Genomic DNA, 17,764 nt, shown 5'->3' on the forward strand with positions numbered 1-17,764 from the left:
TAAGTAGAATGTTGAAAATTTATACATGATATTTTATTATACATTTTTAAAGTCTCTCATAAACGTGTGAATTATCAATTTAGTTTTTATTCAAATTTTGATAATTATATTTTTCTCATAAACGAGTGAATTCTCAATTTAGTTTTTATTCAAATTTTGATAATTATATTTTTCTGTAAACTATGTGTTGTGATAGATATATTATCTTTTTATATTATTTTAATATGTCATGTAAGGCCCATTAAAGTTTGGCTGGCCATTTCTGCCCTAAAGTTTAGGGCTGCCCTCTTGTGTTTGGGCCTAGGGCTGGCCCAATTGATAAAACCCTTTCAGGTTGTCCTAACCCTCACTTTGCACTCTTGCAGAAGGTTCAGCAGCCGTCACTCTCCCTTCCCCCTCACAGAATGCTCTGCTAGGGTTTGCCCTAAGGTCCACTTCGAACTAGCTCAAACTCAGTTCCTACTCCGTGTAAGTGCCCCTTCTAACTTGTATGATTTTTTCCTTGGCATTGTTCCAGTTAGGACTTCGTATTAATCCCCCTTGGTTTTGTTTCTCCGCTGTTTTCCAGCTCTTTAGCCGTTCCCAGGACAGCAGTGCTAGCTATCGTGCCGCCAAGGCTTCCGTTAACCCTTCCTCCAGGTACGGGAAGTTAGGGTTTCGAGTTTGAGTTGTCCTTAATCTGTTTTTGGGTTGCCTTTGATCTGTTTGAGCCTACTGGATGTTTGTATGGATAAATGGCTATTCGTGGTGCGTGGGATATCTTGCATGATGGAAGGGTTTGGAAAAATGGTATCTGTTGCAGGTGAATCCAGGGCGAGACATGGTAATCTCGCTCAGGCGAGTCGTACTCGCCTAAGCGAGTCTGGCGGAGGCTCACCCAAGCCTTTTTTTCGCCCAAGGTCGCCCAGGCGGCCAACTCTTTAATTTTGAGCGAGCAGACAACTCGCCCAGGCGAGAGGGGTCTCGCCTAAGCGAGATCCCGCATTGTCCCTATTCATGTTTTGTGCCCTCGCCTAGGCGGAAGGGGGGACTTGCCTGAGCGAGACCCCTCAGCCTGAGCGAGGTGCTGAGCGAGATAATGCTGTGATTAGATGTTTGTTTGTTCCTGAATGATCTGTTTTGGTTGAGTATGAATGTATGATGAGTGATATGTATATAATGGAGCATGAGGTATACGTGGCATGATTCATGAATTACAAATGATGGGTTTGGTATGAAAGTTGGCATGTGAACTAAATGAGTGGGTTATTGTTAAAGTGGCATGAAAATGTGATGAATTGAAGTCCTATGAGCATGGATGGACTATGATAAGTTGGAATGAGTTGGATCTGGAAATTGAAAGGTAACGACTTTAAAGGTTGATGTAATGAGGGTATCCTTACATGGTGAGTATTATTTGATTGTATGATCGTATTTTATCTGTGTCAGTGCATAATTCCTTGGGGGTCTCTAGGTGAGACTTTCAGGGTCGCGCTTCAGTGGTCGGGACGTAATTCCATGGCCCCTGGTAGTGGGTGTCCATGGTGGTGCCCCATCTGTATAACTAGGTAAGGATTCAAGTTAAGGTTGCATCCTGACACTCTAAGGAGTTAGTTAGTCTCACTTAGAGCGGACTGACTCCTGTGGTGAGAGTAGCATGAGGCCTGAAATTCTTTAAGGGCTAACCTTGTGGTGAGGGAAAATTGATCCATCGTAACACTTGTAACACATAGCTCGTGAGTGAGCAACTCGGGGATGAGCAGAGGTATCCACCACAAGTGCGGGCATCCGCTGAATCCGACCAAGTTATACGTATCCGGATGAGTCGAGTCGAGTCGTAGTGTATTGAATGAAGAGTCATAACATGCTTGGTTGTTATATGGATGTGGGATGATGAAAATATATTTGACTGTATGATGAATATGTTGTTGGCTCTAGCTTACCCGTTTTGTTGCATGGTTGTATTGTATGTGGCTGTTCTTTCTTGCGATGATCATCAATTTGATTGATGGGAGCAGATGGGCGAAGTTCTCGTGGTCAACAAGGGAATGGTGATTCCGCTGCTTAGCCATCTGGGCTGGAGTTTTTCTTCATGATTTCTTTAGGGCTATGGCCCATGTATCGCTTTATGCATTTCTACTATATTCTCTTTGTTAGACTTGTATATGGTTTCCGTCGGCATCGTGGTGTGCCTAGTTCTGTAGGGATTGTGTTAAGGACCCCAATGCTACACTACAGTACTATTATTGTGTGACGTTTTCCTTTGATTTCGCTTAATAATTAAATGGGACGTTACATGTCACATAATAATATTTTGATATACGAAATTATGATCACGAGGATAAATGTACTGTATTTAATAAAAATTATTTTAAAATCTATTAAAACTAAAAAAATTGTAACAATATAAAGTTATAAAATATAAATTTATAAAAGTTATAAAGTATAAAATATAAAATATTGAATTATGAAATTATGAAATATAAAATTATAAAATTATAAAATTAAAAATTACAAAAGATATAAATGTAAAAAATTATCAAATTATTAAATAAAAACTTAATTCTTTTATAATTTTTTAATTTTAAACATTTTTAAATTATAAAATTATGCATTAAAAAAATGAATATGAATTTAATTTACTTTTGCAAAACTAAATTATAGATGAGAATGAGCTCCTATGATTTTATATCTTGAGATTTTGAATATTACAACATTATATTTTGTAATTATTTAATATCATTTTCTAAATTGCTTTAATTAATATATTGAACCATTCAATTATCAATTAATTTGTTTATCTTGGGCTAAGATTTATCTCTTCCTCCTTTTGGTGCGTATATTAATTTTTTAAAATACTGAATCTGATTTTTTAATAATATGCATAGTAAATTGTATATATTATCAGTCAATTAAAAATTTGACAGCATAAGAAAAATTGAAACTCAAATATAAATAAATTTAAATTACTTTCACCCTACAATTAAAGCCTACGACAATGGATTATTAAATAGAAAAAAAAAAACACTAAAATATATGCTTATTTTTTTTTCTTTGAAATTATAAAGAGATTCTCCAACTATAATTCAGCTGCAAATTCATAATTGTGGAACATAAATTCTACAGATGGGACATGATCCTTGTTTAACTAGCCATTTGTCTATGCACACCAAGTGAAAAAAGTGGCCACAGTTTGGAAGTGTCTTCACAAATTCTTCATCCTCAAAATCCTGCACAATATAACTCATTTAAATTTGTTTAAATTATAGGATTAAATATATTTTATCTCTTAATTTTGTAAAAATTTAAATTAATTGGTTCTCAAAATTTTAGATCAATGCATTTTCTCTACTTCTTCAATCTTTAAAAATTTGTTAATTTAATTCTTTTAACCTAATTTGTTTAATTTTATTTGAGATTTTAAATGTATTTTATGATAATATTTGAGCTGTTTATATTATTTGACACATTTTTATTATAATATTAAATCAAATACTATCGTGAAATGTCTTTGAAATTTCAAATCAACTTAACAAAATTTGATTAAAAGAACTAAATTCACCCTATCTAAAATTTAAGAGAACTAAATTAAACTAAAGATTTAATTAAGAGACCAATATCATATTTAGTTCTAAATTATATTTAAAATTTATATCACATCTTGTTTATATTTGAATCCAAATATACTTTACTGTATAGATGTGTTTATTATATCCAGAGTTTATGAACATCTTATAAAATTGAACTGTTTCTGGTTTTTCAAAACTCATGAATTTTCAGACTCAGAAACATTTTCTTACTTGGAAGCAAATTGAGCAGCATGATTCATTGTAAAGATTCAACATTTCACTGGAATTGAATTGTTGAACAGGAAGCTCTCGGATGATATTCCAAGTCATTTCTTTGACTGTGATTCCCCTCACAACGCCATTGTTTATATCTGATGATTCTTCTCTGTAACTTGTTCCATGTGCATTCATCTGCAAGTATTGATTTCATAAAAAAAATTATTTAAAAATCCCTAGGGACTACTGTTTTCAAATTATATTTGTTCTGTATTCTTATTCTTACATGACATTGATACACTTTTGCAACTACTGGACATATCCATTCCATAAATACCTTTCCATTTAGCAAACTCCTCAATAGGGCAAACTGCAAATCAAAATCAAATTTAAAAGTTCAGATCTCGAGAGAATCAAAACAGAGATACAACAACGAGATATGAGTTCAACTTACACATAAGAAATTAGCACTACCACTAATTCAAAAACCTTGACAATAGATTTATGGATCTTCATCTTTATATGATGTTATGAGAATTAGACTTAATACTTGAATTATATATATATATATATATATATATATATATATATATATATATATATATGATTTTATTGTAAGATGCTATTTTTAGAAATTGTTGAGAAAAACTTTACCTGTCTCCATTCCCTGTTTCATAAATTATTGCCTCAGCATCATGACTTTCACTTTATTTCAACTACATTTTCATGCTAAAATGTTTCATGTTTAATAAAAAAAAAACACAAGAACACATTTTTGATCAAAATAAGTAATTGTATCATTAGCATTGGTGAAATACTATGATTATGTGAATGTATCTAATGCCAAAAACCATGAAACTTGAAATATTACCTTAGACAGAGGCTCAGCAGCTGCAGCATTATTTAGCAATTGTAGTGCAGCAATTGCCCCTGTCACAGCTCCTTTGCAAGCACCATCAACAAAACCAGCTTCTGTGGTGTGGCCACTGATGGCTCCTGCAATTATCCCCATTATGGACCCTCCTGTGCAAATTATCAAACATTGCTTACAATATCATAGAATGTTTTGGTAAATGTTGCAAATACATTTTGATGAGAGAAAGTTAGCATTTTAAGACATTACCTAATGCCACAATGCAAGTAAATTCAGCAAAAACAACTCTCTCTATGACTTTCATGAATCGACGAAGTGCATAATTGGCACTGGCAGCCAAAAGCCACATGGAAAGAAGCTCCTTACACCTTGTTGTTGCTTGCATCATTCCAGAAAACATGTTCAAAAGGGTGAGAAAATTTGAAACTGAGAAGATGAACAAAATGCAAGATTTTTTGAGTTCAAGAGTGGTGAAGCTATGGTGGCATTTAAAGAGTGAGGAAAAGCACGTTAAAGAGGTTTTTTCCAAAAGTGCATATCTGGTGCCAGAATCTGAGGACTATGTATAGTATCTAACAGCAAAGTGGTGATTACATTGATGGAAGAGGCACATGTTTTGGAAAAAAGAGAAAGGTGAGTGCAGGGAGAACTGCAAACTGATATAAGTTTAGTCTTTCTTTTCAAAGTCCCACATGCCCCTCAGTAAATGGACTGAGAATGTTAGTCCAACCATTTAGAGTTTCAATTCAATAATTTATGTTTTGAAAAATATTATATATAGATTCCATTATCATATGCTTCAAAATTGAACATATTAAACTAAACTTTTAGAATGTGGATTTTATAGGTGTTAATGGTTTTTAGTTTAACTTTAAATTTTTCTTTCATAGAAGATTGATTTTTTTACCTTTTAAATACAATTTTAGTGAACTTGTTTACTTAAAATCACATAAAATAGCTTAAAATCATGTTTGTTATTGAAGTTCAACAAAAGGTAGTTGTTATGCACCAAAATTTACATGTTGCTGCACCACAAATTGAATTTCAAGTTACACTGATAATCGCACCACTGGCTCACTATAGGCTCTACCATAGACTTGACCACAGACCGAATATCAAGCTGCAATGGTGGTTGTACAATAGATTCAACCACAAACTCCACCACATGTTGCACTACAAACTCTATCATTGGTTGCACCACCAAGATAGACGAAGTCACATGAACCAAATCTTGAGAAGCAATACTGTCACCCTTAAGATGATAATGTTGTTGTATTTTTGCACCAACTCTTTCCTCGCTACCATAATTAGCTTTAACATCTTGTTGTAATTTTTCAACAATTTGATAAATCATGACCAATAGTTTTACCATTTGAACAAAATAGAGACAATTTCTAATACTATACTCTACACCAACAATCAACATCTTGTTAGGTAATTCAAATGACAGATAAATATCAACTAAAACACAAAAAATTTACAAGACTTAAGAAAATAATTATTTTCGCCTAACGAGACCCTCCTATTCGAAAGCTCACTCAGTGAGTAGTATGACTTGCCCAATGAAATCATACCACTAAAGCATTTTTGACAAACTCGTCCAACAAGTGGGACCTCCCATGCCTCTTTGGCTTTCATAAAATATATTCTCACTTAGCGAGCGAATCACTCGCCTAACTAGTGAGACCTCCCCTACCTTGCTGACTTTTATAAATCTACTCTCGTTCAACTAGTGGATCACTCGCTCAACTAGTCTGCATAATAAACAAATGTGAAATCTGGCATGTCAAGTTACTTGTACTATCAAGACTAATTTGGTTATCATTCATGGTACAAAATTCAACTTTTATTTAAAGACTGTCTCAGATGGTACCATTTCTCAATCTGTCATTACTATATTAGAAACCAAGTTAAACAACATAATATAGTTTTTAACATGCACAATATCTATCAACAATTCAATACATCAGAAGAGACCAATATAATCATTAATTATACTATCAATTTAATAATACTTCAACACACCACTCAGATTCAAAAGAGTAAATTATAATGTATAACTTCTTTTACCTTTAAAAGCATAGTTACCACTCACAAAAGCTTCACACCAGTCAATCCTCACATGTAGCTTTCACTAGATAGAAAAAGTTCAAATTAATTATATGAGCACACTCTCATGACCACAAAAGAGTAAATATTCATATAAAGTGACCTAAGGTCACATGCAAACCCATAAAGGTCACATGCAATAAGACAAAGATTGACTAAAAAAAGAACATAAAATGAACTTACTTTTTTCACAATTAAGATCGGTTGGTTATGTTGTCCTCTACACTAAGAGTTATAAGGTAGACTTAGATATTCAAAAAAATGAAATATGTAGTCATAGTCCTAAAGAAATGGTAGAGAAGGTTTAAAACGATGAAAGTTTTTTATAAAATAAAACCCATTTTAATAAAATTCTATATATAATTTAATTTTTGGTTAAAATCCTATTTTGTTCCTATAATTTTCATGAAAAAATCAATTAGATCCCTCATTTTGATTTGATTCGATTTAGTTATCTAATTCTTTGAAATGATTCATTAGGCCCTTTTCATTATATTGACATTAAATTTTCTTTACAATTTATGTATCAAATCACTTCACCTATAAAATAAAACTATTTTGAATATTTAGATTTTTTAAGTGAAGTGATTTGATATATTAATTTTAACGAAAATTTAACGTCAATCTAACTAAAATACCAAATTGAATCATTTTATAAAATTAGAGTATTAAATTAAACCAAATAAAAATTAGGAATCTAATTGAATTTTCTATAAGAATGAGAGGACTAAAAGAGTATTTTAATCTTAATTTTTTAATATAAAATATTTAAGTATCGTTTATAAAATTATATCTATTCTTAAACTATTTTTTAGATCTTTACAAAATTGATCCATTGTTAGAACCGGTTAATTTACTTTTTCTAATTGATATGTTTTTTTTTTGTCCTTCGTTGTAATATAAGAAACTTTATTTCCACTGCCTAATTAATTGTGAAGTTTCAAATAATTTCTATCATATTTATCTACGAATTTAATTTCGTAACTAATATTTTGTGAACAACGGACAAAATTTTTGTAAATTAGATGTTTTATGATACATTTGAGAATTCATTTTCTTTATTATACATTTGGGATTAAATATGTAATTTGGGATTATATGCTTTTGGATATTGAAAATAATTGAATTGATTCAGAGGATAAAATTTTGAAATACAAAATGTGAATTTGAAGGTTTAGGAGAAAATATTTAATTTAAAAATTGAGAGAATGGATTAACTCAATTATAAACACATGAAGAATAAAATTACTTATAAATTAAACTAGAAAGGTCAAAATGTAATTAAAAATTGTTTAACTTGAGCAAGAAGAAACTTACATAGTGTATATATGACATATTCTATACTAGTTATTTTCGATATTTTACATTGATTCTGCCACCAATTTATATTATCAATGAAAACGTTACAACTTGCATTAGTTATGATGTGTTTTGAAGATATCGTTAGGGTTGCATTATTTATCTTGCTTACGATATTGGTTATGAAATTTTCTCATTAATTACAAATTTGAAATAAAAAAATTTATTAAATAAAGAAAAGTGGAATCATATTTATTTTTCATCTATGGTTAAGCAATCTATATGTGGAAACCCCAATATGTAACATATTACTTTTGTAGTTTGTGTTTTTATATATATATATATATATATATATATATATATATATATATATATATATATATATATATATATATATATATATATATATATATATATTTTAAATTATGAAATGTACGCGTTCAATCCAAAGACATTTATTGGTTTCAACGTGCTTTGAAATAAAGTAAAGCAAATTCTATGCACAGTATCTTAAAATGAATGGATAAAAGTCAATAAAGTAGGTGAAGAAGAAACAGCTTTAAATAAGAAGACATTGAAATTGAAATGAAATAAAGAAAAGACACTTAAAATTGAAATTGTAAAAGATATATTATTACTACAAAATTATTAAATAATAAAAAGTTTTAGTAATTAATAATAATTAATTATTATATAGTGTTTAATTTGAATAGTAACTAAAATTATTTATATTATTAATAAAATATTTTAATTATTGGTAACTAAAATAATTTTTATTATAAATTAATATTTTAATCGATTATTAATATTAGTTATTAATATTTTGTAATAAATAATTTTTAATTAAAATATTAATCTTTAAATATATTTTTTATCATTAAAAATTAGTTATTATATATAAATTTTCTTATAATATATTAACTTATCGTAGCATCAATTATGCATATAACAAAATAAATGACTAAAATCCGTCAACTTTTTGTTAGTCATTAACTATACTTAAAATATGTGTTTAAATTTAGAAAATAAACTAATATATATTTTTTGAGAAATTTAAATATAGAGTAAAGAATCATAGTTAATATATCCAATATATTTTATCTATATTTAATATAAGGTTAAATATATATATATATATATATATATATATATATATATATATATATATATATTCTTTAAACTGTTATTAAAAATTATATTATCCATAAATTAAATTATAAAATATTTTATTTTTATATTTTATGAAAGTAACGTAGAAGATTATATTCAATAAATATTACAAGAAAATTTCTCATGACTAATTTTAATAATAAAAAATTGTGATCAATTTATATATTAATTCACAAAATAAAATATTATTAGTTACTAAAATAATAATGCTATTATAAATAAAAGATTATAATTGGTATCTAAATTTGTTTATAAAATTTAGTTACCAAGATTTTAACTACCAAAAAAAATTAAACACTAAATATTAGTTACGAAAGATTTTTTTACAAAAAAAATTAATTAATTAGTTTATAAATTAGTTTCTAATTAATTAATGATTAACTATAATTTTTATTCATAATAATAATATTTTAGTAATTAATAATTTTTTATTTTATAAATTGATATATAAATTAGTTATTATAATAATTAATAATTTTTTGTTATTAAAATTAATTATTAATAAAAAGATTTCTTGTAGTAAAATAACATGCAGAATTTATATTATAATTCACCGTGAAAATTTGTTTGCCTGTGCAATGGGATATCTTCGGAACATATTCTGCGAGAAAATGTGCAAAAAATTTAGGAGTGTAGAGAAGAAGAGTACTGGTCAAAGGCCCCAACAATCCTTCAAAAATTCATCACTAGTCTTATTGAAAACACTTCATATATCATTTATTTAAGAATAATGTTTTCCATTATTTTTCATATAAATAGTTTGTAATTTAATTTATGAAAAAAATTATAACAGTTAAAGAAAATTACATATTTAACCTTCTAACATATTTGAAACATTACCGTGCATAAAACAAATTTTACCCAAAAATCAAAACAAATTTTACCCTGAAAACTAAAATGTTATGTGATGTGATCCCAATAAGCATAAGCCCAAATTCATCAACAAGTTCAAGCCCACTCCGAAGTCCAATCACTAGGAACATGATGAAGAAGATCCACATGTGTCTCTCACAAGATAATAAGTCAATCATGAACTTTTCCTTTTATTCACATAGGTCAAAGAAATCTCCAAAATATGAGTTGATGTATGAAAGATCTAGTCTAGATTTAAATTGGATCATTATTTAGGCTTTGCTTTCAATAAATAAGTTAGAACACTTGTGATTACATGGTGCATCAATTGGGCGAGCCCAATTTCCCTCTTGGTCAAGAATCCTTGACATTTGCTACATGTGGAGACAAGCAAGCTAAGCATGACCAAGGCCAAGAGAGTGTGATGATGGCAAGGAGCATGTGACAATGCCACTTGGCGCCATCATACATCATTTCCTACATCACACGGCTCCAAATTCAGATTGCTCTTCAAACTACATCTATGTTTCATTTGTGCTTAATTTGAATTGCATTAAGAAAGCTAATCTACTATAAATGATAGCTTCTTATGCATATGTAAGGGTTACTCTTGAATTTGCATTGTAGAAGCATAGTTGTTGAGAACACTCTACTTCTTCTACGCTTATTGAGAGTTCACCTGGCTAATTTTCTCCTTCATCTCCTCTAGCCACCTTCCATATCATAATACCAATTCTCTACTTCATCTTCATCAAAACCTCCATTACCGAGAGCACTTCATGGATCTCCTTTCATTTCTGTTGCACTTCAGTTCCTTCTCAGTGTCTTCCATGGATCTCCTTCTGCTTCAACCCCAATAACTTCCATCATTATGGATCATGCATTACCCTGAAAATAATAAAGTATATCTGGGTCAGTATGGGAAAAACAAAACTTAAATGTGAGAGTGAATCATAGCTTAAAAAACAACAAAAACTTTTATCATTGATTGCACAGTGAGACATTACATATATATGAGAATGAAATTGAATAGTATGAGAAATGTGATTTGAGAGAAAGCACCTGAAGACTGGTAATGTCTTTTTTGTACGTTTTCTGTAACAAAGTGTTACTATCTGACAGCTTCAATGTCGCCTTTATAATAACATTGGTGCCAACTATGAACACATGAAGAAGGAAAATATCTTAAGAGAGATTTCGAAAATATGACTGTGTTTGGTTTCTAATAGGAGAAATAAAATAACAATACTTCAATTTTGTTTTTATGTAAATAATTATCTAAGAAATATACGAATACTTGAGAAAAAATAATTCGTCTTGATGGTGTTAAAATTGCTCTGTTTTAGTAAAATTTCATGTTAAAATATTGTAGATAAAAAAAATATGATTGGACGAGCAACACTAATTATATATATCACTTGATTACGAAGTACAAGTTTTGAATTAAATGAAAATGAAAATACTATATTTAAAAAAGGAACTATGAATAAACTTAAAATAGTTTATTATTTATCTATTATGAAATTTTATTTTCGAATTTATAAATCATTTGTAATTTCTTTTAATATTTGAGACTGGTATTTTTTTAAGCAAGTTTCACCATTGAGTGGATATTGATGAGTAAATCAAGATAAACCAATAATTTCTTTTTATTTAAATGATTAAATATGTTTTTGATCTTCCGTTCTTAGTGAAAATTGGAATTAATGCTTTTTGAAAACTTTGAACCAATTTAGTCCTTTATTTTTAGAAATATGTGGAGTTAGTCTTTTAAACCAAAATTTTTAAGTTTATTTGACGTTTCAAACTTGTTTCTCAAGCTAACATTGAAGTGAAGTGAACATGTGTCAAATGGTGAAAACAAACCAAAATATTATAATGAAATGTATTTGAAATGTCAAATAAACTTAATAATATTTGGTTAAAATGACTAAATTCATACATTTACAGAGTTGATGGACTAAATTGGTTCAAGATTTTCAAGATGAATTAATTCCAATTTTCACTAAAATTTAAAGGACAAAAAATATATTTAACCCTTATTTAAATAAATTTTGTATTCAATACAATTGGTTTTTCTCTTTTCCCTTTTTCTTCCCATGTGGATGTTTCTTCTCCATGTGTATAAGTGAATTAAAGAATCAAAACTTTTGGGTGATCTAAACAAGTAGAAATATTGATTGTATAGAGGTTGAAGTTTTAAAGATTTATGCTCTCGTGTTGAAAATTAGGTGTTGGAGTTATTTTCCTTACAAAGCAATCTACCTCTATGTTCTCACGGAGGAAGAAGGTTTTCAAATTTTGTATCAAACATTTCGAATCATCTGAATTTAGAATTAGAAGCTTGGTTTGGATTGATGTTTTGCATGGGAAGAATGCTTGGTTTGATTGGATTATTAATTTTATTTGAGATACGTGGGATGTATTAAATAATAATTATTTTGAGAATCCATGGTATAATTAGTGGGAAGTTTTCGAATCAAGCAATTTGTATGAATTTTAATATGTTACCATAATTTTGAAGTATAACAGTTTTTAGAATTAGAGGACTTTTTATAATGTTCAAAGGTTTGATAATATGAAGTAAACAATTTTTTTTTTCAAATGTTGGAAATGCTTTGTGGTTGTAAATGAGCTACCTGTGGTATAACATTGGAATAACTAATTATAGGCTTGAAATTCTGATACAATAAAGGGTCCTGTATATGTATAAACAAGAATTGGAATAAGTTATGTGTTGATTATGAATGAATATTGAAATTGGAGTTAGGGGAAAATTTTGAGTTGTTGTATGGTGAGTGAGATGATTTTGTTTAAAGTATGAGAAAACTATTGTGTTCTCTTTTTAATGGTAAATAAAACGATAAATTTAGCTTTTAATCGGATAAATTCATTATTTTGGTAATAAAATTTTTAAGTGAATATTTCTGAGTGTTGGAAGCCATTTTTGGTAAAAAAGTAAGAGGAAAAATGAGAAAATAGGTTAATAACATCTTAGATACATTTTGTTTAGTTCTATTTTTTCACGTTACTGGTGGACCTTGATAGGAAATCAATGTTTGCTACTGAAATAGTGAGCTTACTGTCTCGGGAACGTTGGATGCTTGGTAGCAACCGTTGGAGTCATCGTGATAGTAGAGACATTACCATGAAACCGTTGGGCACTGTAGGGTAGCGTTGGATGCTCGTGTTTAAGGATGTCAACGGGACGGGTAGGGTATGGATAATAGCTTTCTCGTATCCTACCTGTTGGATAAATATCCACTCCGTAACCTTATCCATATCCGTTATGCGGGTACCTGCTTATTTTTTTCATATATGTGGATATCCACGGATATTTACAAAATTATTTAAAAAATAAATATTTAATCATAAATTCAAATAAAATAAAATAAAATACATGACTTTCATAAATTTTAAATAAAGTTAAAATAAATTCAAATTCATACAAGTCCAAATAATTATAAAAGTAAATATAAAATGACGTTCAATACAATGAAAATTCTTTAATTAGTGTTTTGATCAAAAAGTCAATTTTCTCCAATTGATTCCTAAAAAATAAAAAAAATAAACAAATAATAAACCTCAATTGTCACGTGTCAAGTATTCTTATTTTGATTCCATCATTTGACAACAAGCCTATCATAAACGTCAATATCTATATAGGATTTGATATATATGCACAATTTCAAATAAAGGAAAGAGAATAATGTCAAGGGGTGTACTTGGAAGAAAACAATGTACCAATACTTGAAGTTTGAATAATGAAGACAGAAGACAAGAAGTGCAACTTAGAAAAATTTAGGCCAAAATGTTTTTTACTAAAATATTATATATATATATATATATATATATATGTGTGTGTGTGTGTGTGTATATATATATATATATATATATATATATATATATATATGTATGTATGTATATATATGAAGGTACTTTTGTGAATTAAAGTTTAGCGGGTACGAGTATCCACAGGTATGAATACTATTATACCCGTACCCGCCTCATTAACATGCGGGTATCAAAAATACCCGTACTCGCGGATAACAAGTATCCATTTTTAATATTTATTTCCTACCCATTGCGGGTTTTATCCGTGGATATCCGTGGGTAAGAATTTTTTTGACATCCCTACTCATGTTGCAAGTGCAAGGCTGTTGGATGGGAAGTGTAGGGTGCTAGGAGTCACCTTGTTTCTATTTTCGAGTAGCCTCAGTAAAATTTGGATGTTTGCTTCATTCATTGTTGGATCGAACTAAAATGTTGAAAATTGGTTTGTGACATTATTTTTTACTTTGATAATTGAGATCGTCAATTGGAGGTCTTTAGTTAGATAAATTAGGCCACAGGCATTGGGCACTACCTAATCATTTTTTGTTGATTGTTTTATTAGTTGTTGGTTTGGTGTAGATGGATGATGGAGGTAAACTTGGGTTGAGATTTTACATCCATAGGGCTTGAGCTCCAATATCTCCAACATCACACAATATTATGTTTTAAAATAGTTATTCAGCTGTGTGACCTATTGGCAAGTGCACCAAGTCATTTATAGTACAACCAAATGGGGGTTATCGTATCCACATGGATTTAGCAAGCATATTGGTAGTTAGTTTTTGAGTTTTTGTACTTGAAACACATTGATTGTAGTATATATATTATATAAATTGAGTTGAGTATAGGCTATGAGTGGATTTCATCTCATCCTTTTCCATGGCACCACTCAAGATCTTATTTATGTACTTACGCAAACCATTCATTGTCTTGGGATTGCTCTTTAAATGTAACTCTAGGTCCATTCCTAACACCTAGAGTCTAAGATCATCAAACTTCAGTATGATTCCTCAGTGACTGCTTAAATGAATCACCTACATTAGGATCAAGACTCTATAACCAGCTTGAGCCTTAGATCTATTCCTAGCATCTAAAAGCAAAAGAAGAATTAGTTGAACCACAACTTGGAACCAATTCTCACTCAATCGCAAGCCAATGAAATAAGACAAGTGATCAGTTAATCCAAGAACAAGCGCAAACTAACTCACAAAACATATTGAATGAAATCATATATAAATATCCAAGTAGAAGTACAAAGAATTATAATTGATTATATCCAACCTCACGAGAGATTTTAAATACTAATAGAGTATTGCAATGAAAGCATCTCTTTGGAGCCTCACAAAACTTTGTCTTATTGTGTCTACATCTTTCTCTACTAAATACGTCTCCAATCAATGTGTAAATGAGGACATGAGGTCTGTATTTATAAATTGTCCAAGGTGGTGCTCAACTCCAACTTTGGCGCTTAAGCCGCGTAAGTTTTGTTCCAAATCCTTCCACACCGCCTTAGTTAGGGCTTAAACTACACATTTTGGGCTCGAGCTGTAAAAGTTATATTCTAGATCCTACCACAAGTTGGTGCTTGAGAGGGTTTCCTTTTATGGCCAAAGTTTCATCCTTTCATGCTTTAGCTCCTGAGAAAGGAAGGAGTCTTCATGGCTTAGCCTAAAGTTTAGTGCTTGAGATTTCCCTTTGCAATGGGTTTGATTTATGGCTCGAGCCTCGATTCTGCAACTCAGCTGCATTAGTCACAATTTGACCAACATTGAATGATTTTAATCCAATTTCTCTATTTTTCCACTTTAACTTTGTGTTAATGCTTAAAATGGCAAAATAAACTAAATATGGTTGGATTAAGCTAAGTTTAAACAAATTCAAAACAAGATAAGTGCTATAATTATCTTACAATTCACATAATTCGGCCACTTATCACTACACCTCCACTTTAGAACTTTGTTTGTTCTCAAACAAATCACAAAATCAGTTGGTACAAAATGGTTCATTGCATACATAATCATTGAGGAAGCAAAATTAGTTGGCCGAATAACTCATATCAAATATCAAGGCATTGCTCACAGTACTAAATGATGTTCATTCAAAATATCAAGATACAAATGCAAAATCATTACAGAGTTTTAAATTAACACAATATCTCTCATTAAAATTCTCATTTAAGTGCAACAGATTTTCCTCCCCAATTGAGTGTTTCACTTTATGCAACCTTGCAAGCTTCCACTTAGTTTTGTATTTTTGTTTCAAATAACTAGGTACACACAATTAGCATGGATGACTAAGGTCTTTGAAGGGTTGTAATGTGCCTAGGGTGTCAAGAAAATATGGTTTTTCATGACAATCAAAACTCACTAATAAAGGAGTTTTAACAGTATGCACATGGCATTGGTTTCTTTCTTTCTTTTCCAACCCTATTTGGCATTTGTTCATCTCTCCCTTGCAGGTGAATTAACTTTTCCATTCAGCCCTTTGGACTACATTAATATTTTTTTCATTCTTTTTTTGTATTTTTGTTGATATCACCTTGATCTTTCTTCTTGTTTCATTCATAACAACTTCCTTTTTGGTTTTGATAACACACACATACTGTTCTATCTCCCTCATCAGTAAGAAAGGTAGGATTCTCACATTTTCAAGCTTAGGGTGCATGTATGTAAAGTTGAGGTTCAATTCAATTTATGATGGTTATTTGTTTGGCTCTAAGCTAAAAATATTCAACAAAAAACTTACCTTGATCCTTTCCATGCTTCTCATGCTTAATAGAAATCAAAACTAAACACAAAACCAATAAAATTACTCAACACGAATGCCTCAATCATGTCACATTTAGTGTTTGGTTCACTCTTCCTACTAGGTGGATTTACTCATTATGTTAAATTTTGAATTCTATTTGCAATGCATCTTGAGCATTTAAGCATTAGGACTTACCACCTTTCTTGATTTTACATATCCTTGAGGCTTTTAAAGTTCAAAAATATTTTTCCAGTTTTTCTCCTAATTCTTATTCCAACCAAAAGTTTAGAAGGATTTTATATGCAATTCTAAAAGATATCAGCTGTCCAAAATGTCCATGCCTATACTTATGCAATAATTCAAAGAAAAAACAAAAATTAAAGACTGAAACTAAATGCAAAAATTTGAAAAGAACTATTTTTTTTTGTTTCAATCTTCCTCCGCATCATGATCTTCTAATTGGCTCCTAGACCAAACCACCTAGTTAAAGAACTCATCATCTTTAAATTTAGAGACTTCAGCATCCTCTCTGTCATGGCTTTAGTTCATTATCTACTTAGTCAGCTTCAATACCGAAAAATTGATGACTAGTTTGTTATTAATAATTGTTTTAATTTAAAACATAAATAAATTTTAAATTAACTTTAAAAAATATTATTTATTGAAGAGTTAAAATTGGAAAAATAATGTATAAAATATTTCTTGTATAACTTAAATTTATAAAACTTGGAAACACAGGGAATCGAACCCCGTACCTCTCACATGCGAAGCGAGCGCTCTACCATATGAGCTATGTCCCCTGACAATTTATATTTCTAATTGTATTTATGTTCTTGACTTGTTTGGCCAACTTCAGTACTAACTAGTTGTGTGTTTTAAGCGAGGGTCAAAGATTCATAACTTTATTCCATTTAACTTGTTTCAAGATGAGCTCAAGGCTATTCATGATCATTTCCTAAAAATAAATGTGAGGAATAAGGTTAGAAATGCAGGTTTAGTTTGTACTCCCCATGTTCCAGGTGGAATGACAAATCTAGAAAAATTCCTAGGTTCTAAGTGCATGGCACAATATCCTTAAAGCATAAGGCCCCACACCAAAACCTCAAATGATGAT

General features: G+C 30.0%; 1 protein-coding gene, 1 long non-coding RNA gene and 1 other non-coding gene across 3 annotated transcripts; 1 reads left to right on the plus strand and 2 right to left on the minus strand.

Moving 5' to 3' along the window:
* Positions 1–364: 364 nt before the first annotated feature.
* On the plus strand, positions 365–2,246 carry LOC114186956 (uncharacterized). The gene is made up of 3 exons (XR_003605177.2): positions 365–468; positions 569–639; positions 1,998–2,246. It is a non-coding gene; the product is annotated as an uncharacterized LOC114186956 (long non-coding RNA).
* Positions 2,247–2,921: 675 nt separating this feature from the next.
* Positions 2,922–5,236, minus strand: LOC114186724 (NEP1-interacting protein 1-like). The gene is made up of 5 exons (XM_028074714.2): positions 4,888–5,236; positions 4,636–4,787; positions 4,051–4,134; positions 3,780–3,959; positions 2,922–3,209 (listed from the first exon to the last, which is right to left on the minus strand). The coding sequence occupies exons 1-5, from the start codon at positions 5,036–5,038 to the stop codon at positions 3,078–3,080; spliced, it is 699 nt and encodes a 232-aa protein (XP_027930515.1). The 5' UTR covers positions 5,039–5,236; the 3' UTR covers positions 2,922–3,077.
* Positions 5,237–17,377: 12,141 nt separating this feature from the next.
* TRNAA-CGC (transfer RNA alanine (anticodon CGC)) lies at positions 17,378–17,450 on the minus strand. The gene has a single exon. It is a non-coding gene; the product is annotated as a tRNA-Ala (tRNA).
* Positions 17,451–17,764: the final 314 nt, after the last annotated feature.

Source organism: Vigna unguiculata, chromosome 6 (genome assembly GCF_037176805.1).
Source record: "Vigna unguiculata cultivar grain cowpea cultivar isolate G323 ecotype 2 chromosome 6, ASM3717680v1, whole genome shotgun sequence".
Lineage (NCBI taxonomy): Eukaryota > Viridiplantae > Streptophyta > Magnoliopsida > Fabales > Fabaceae > Vigna > Vigna unguiculata.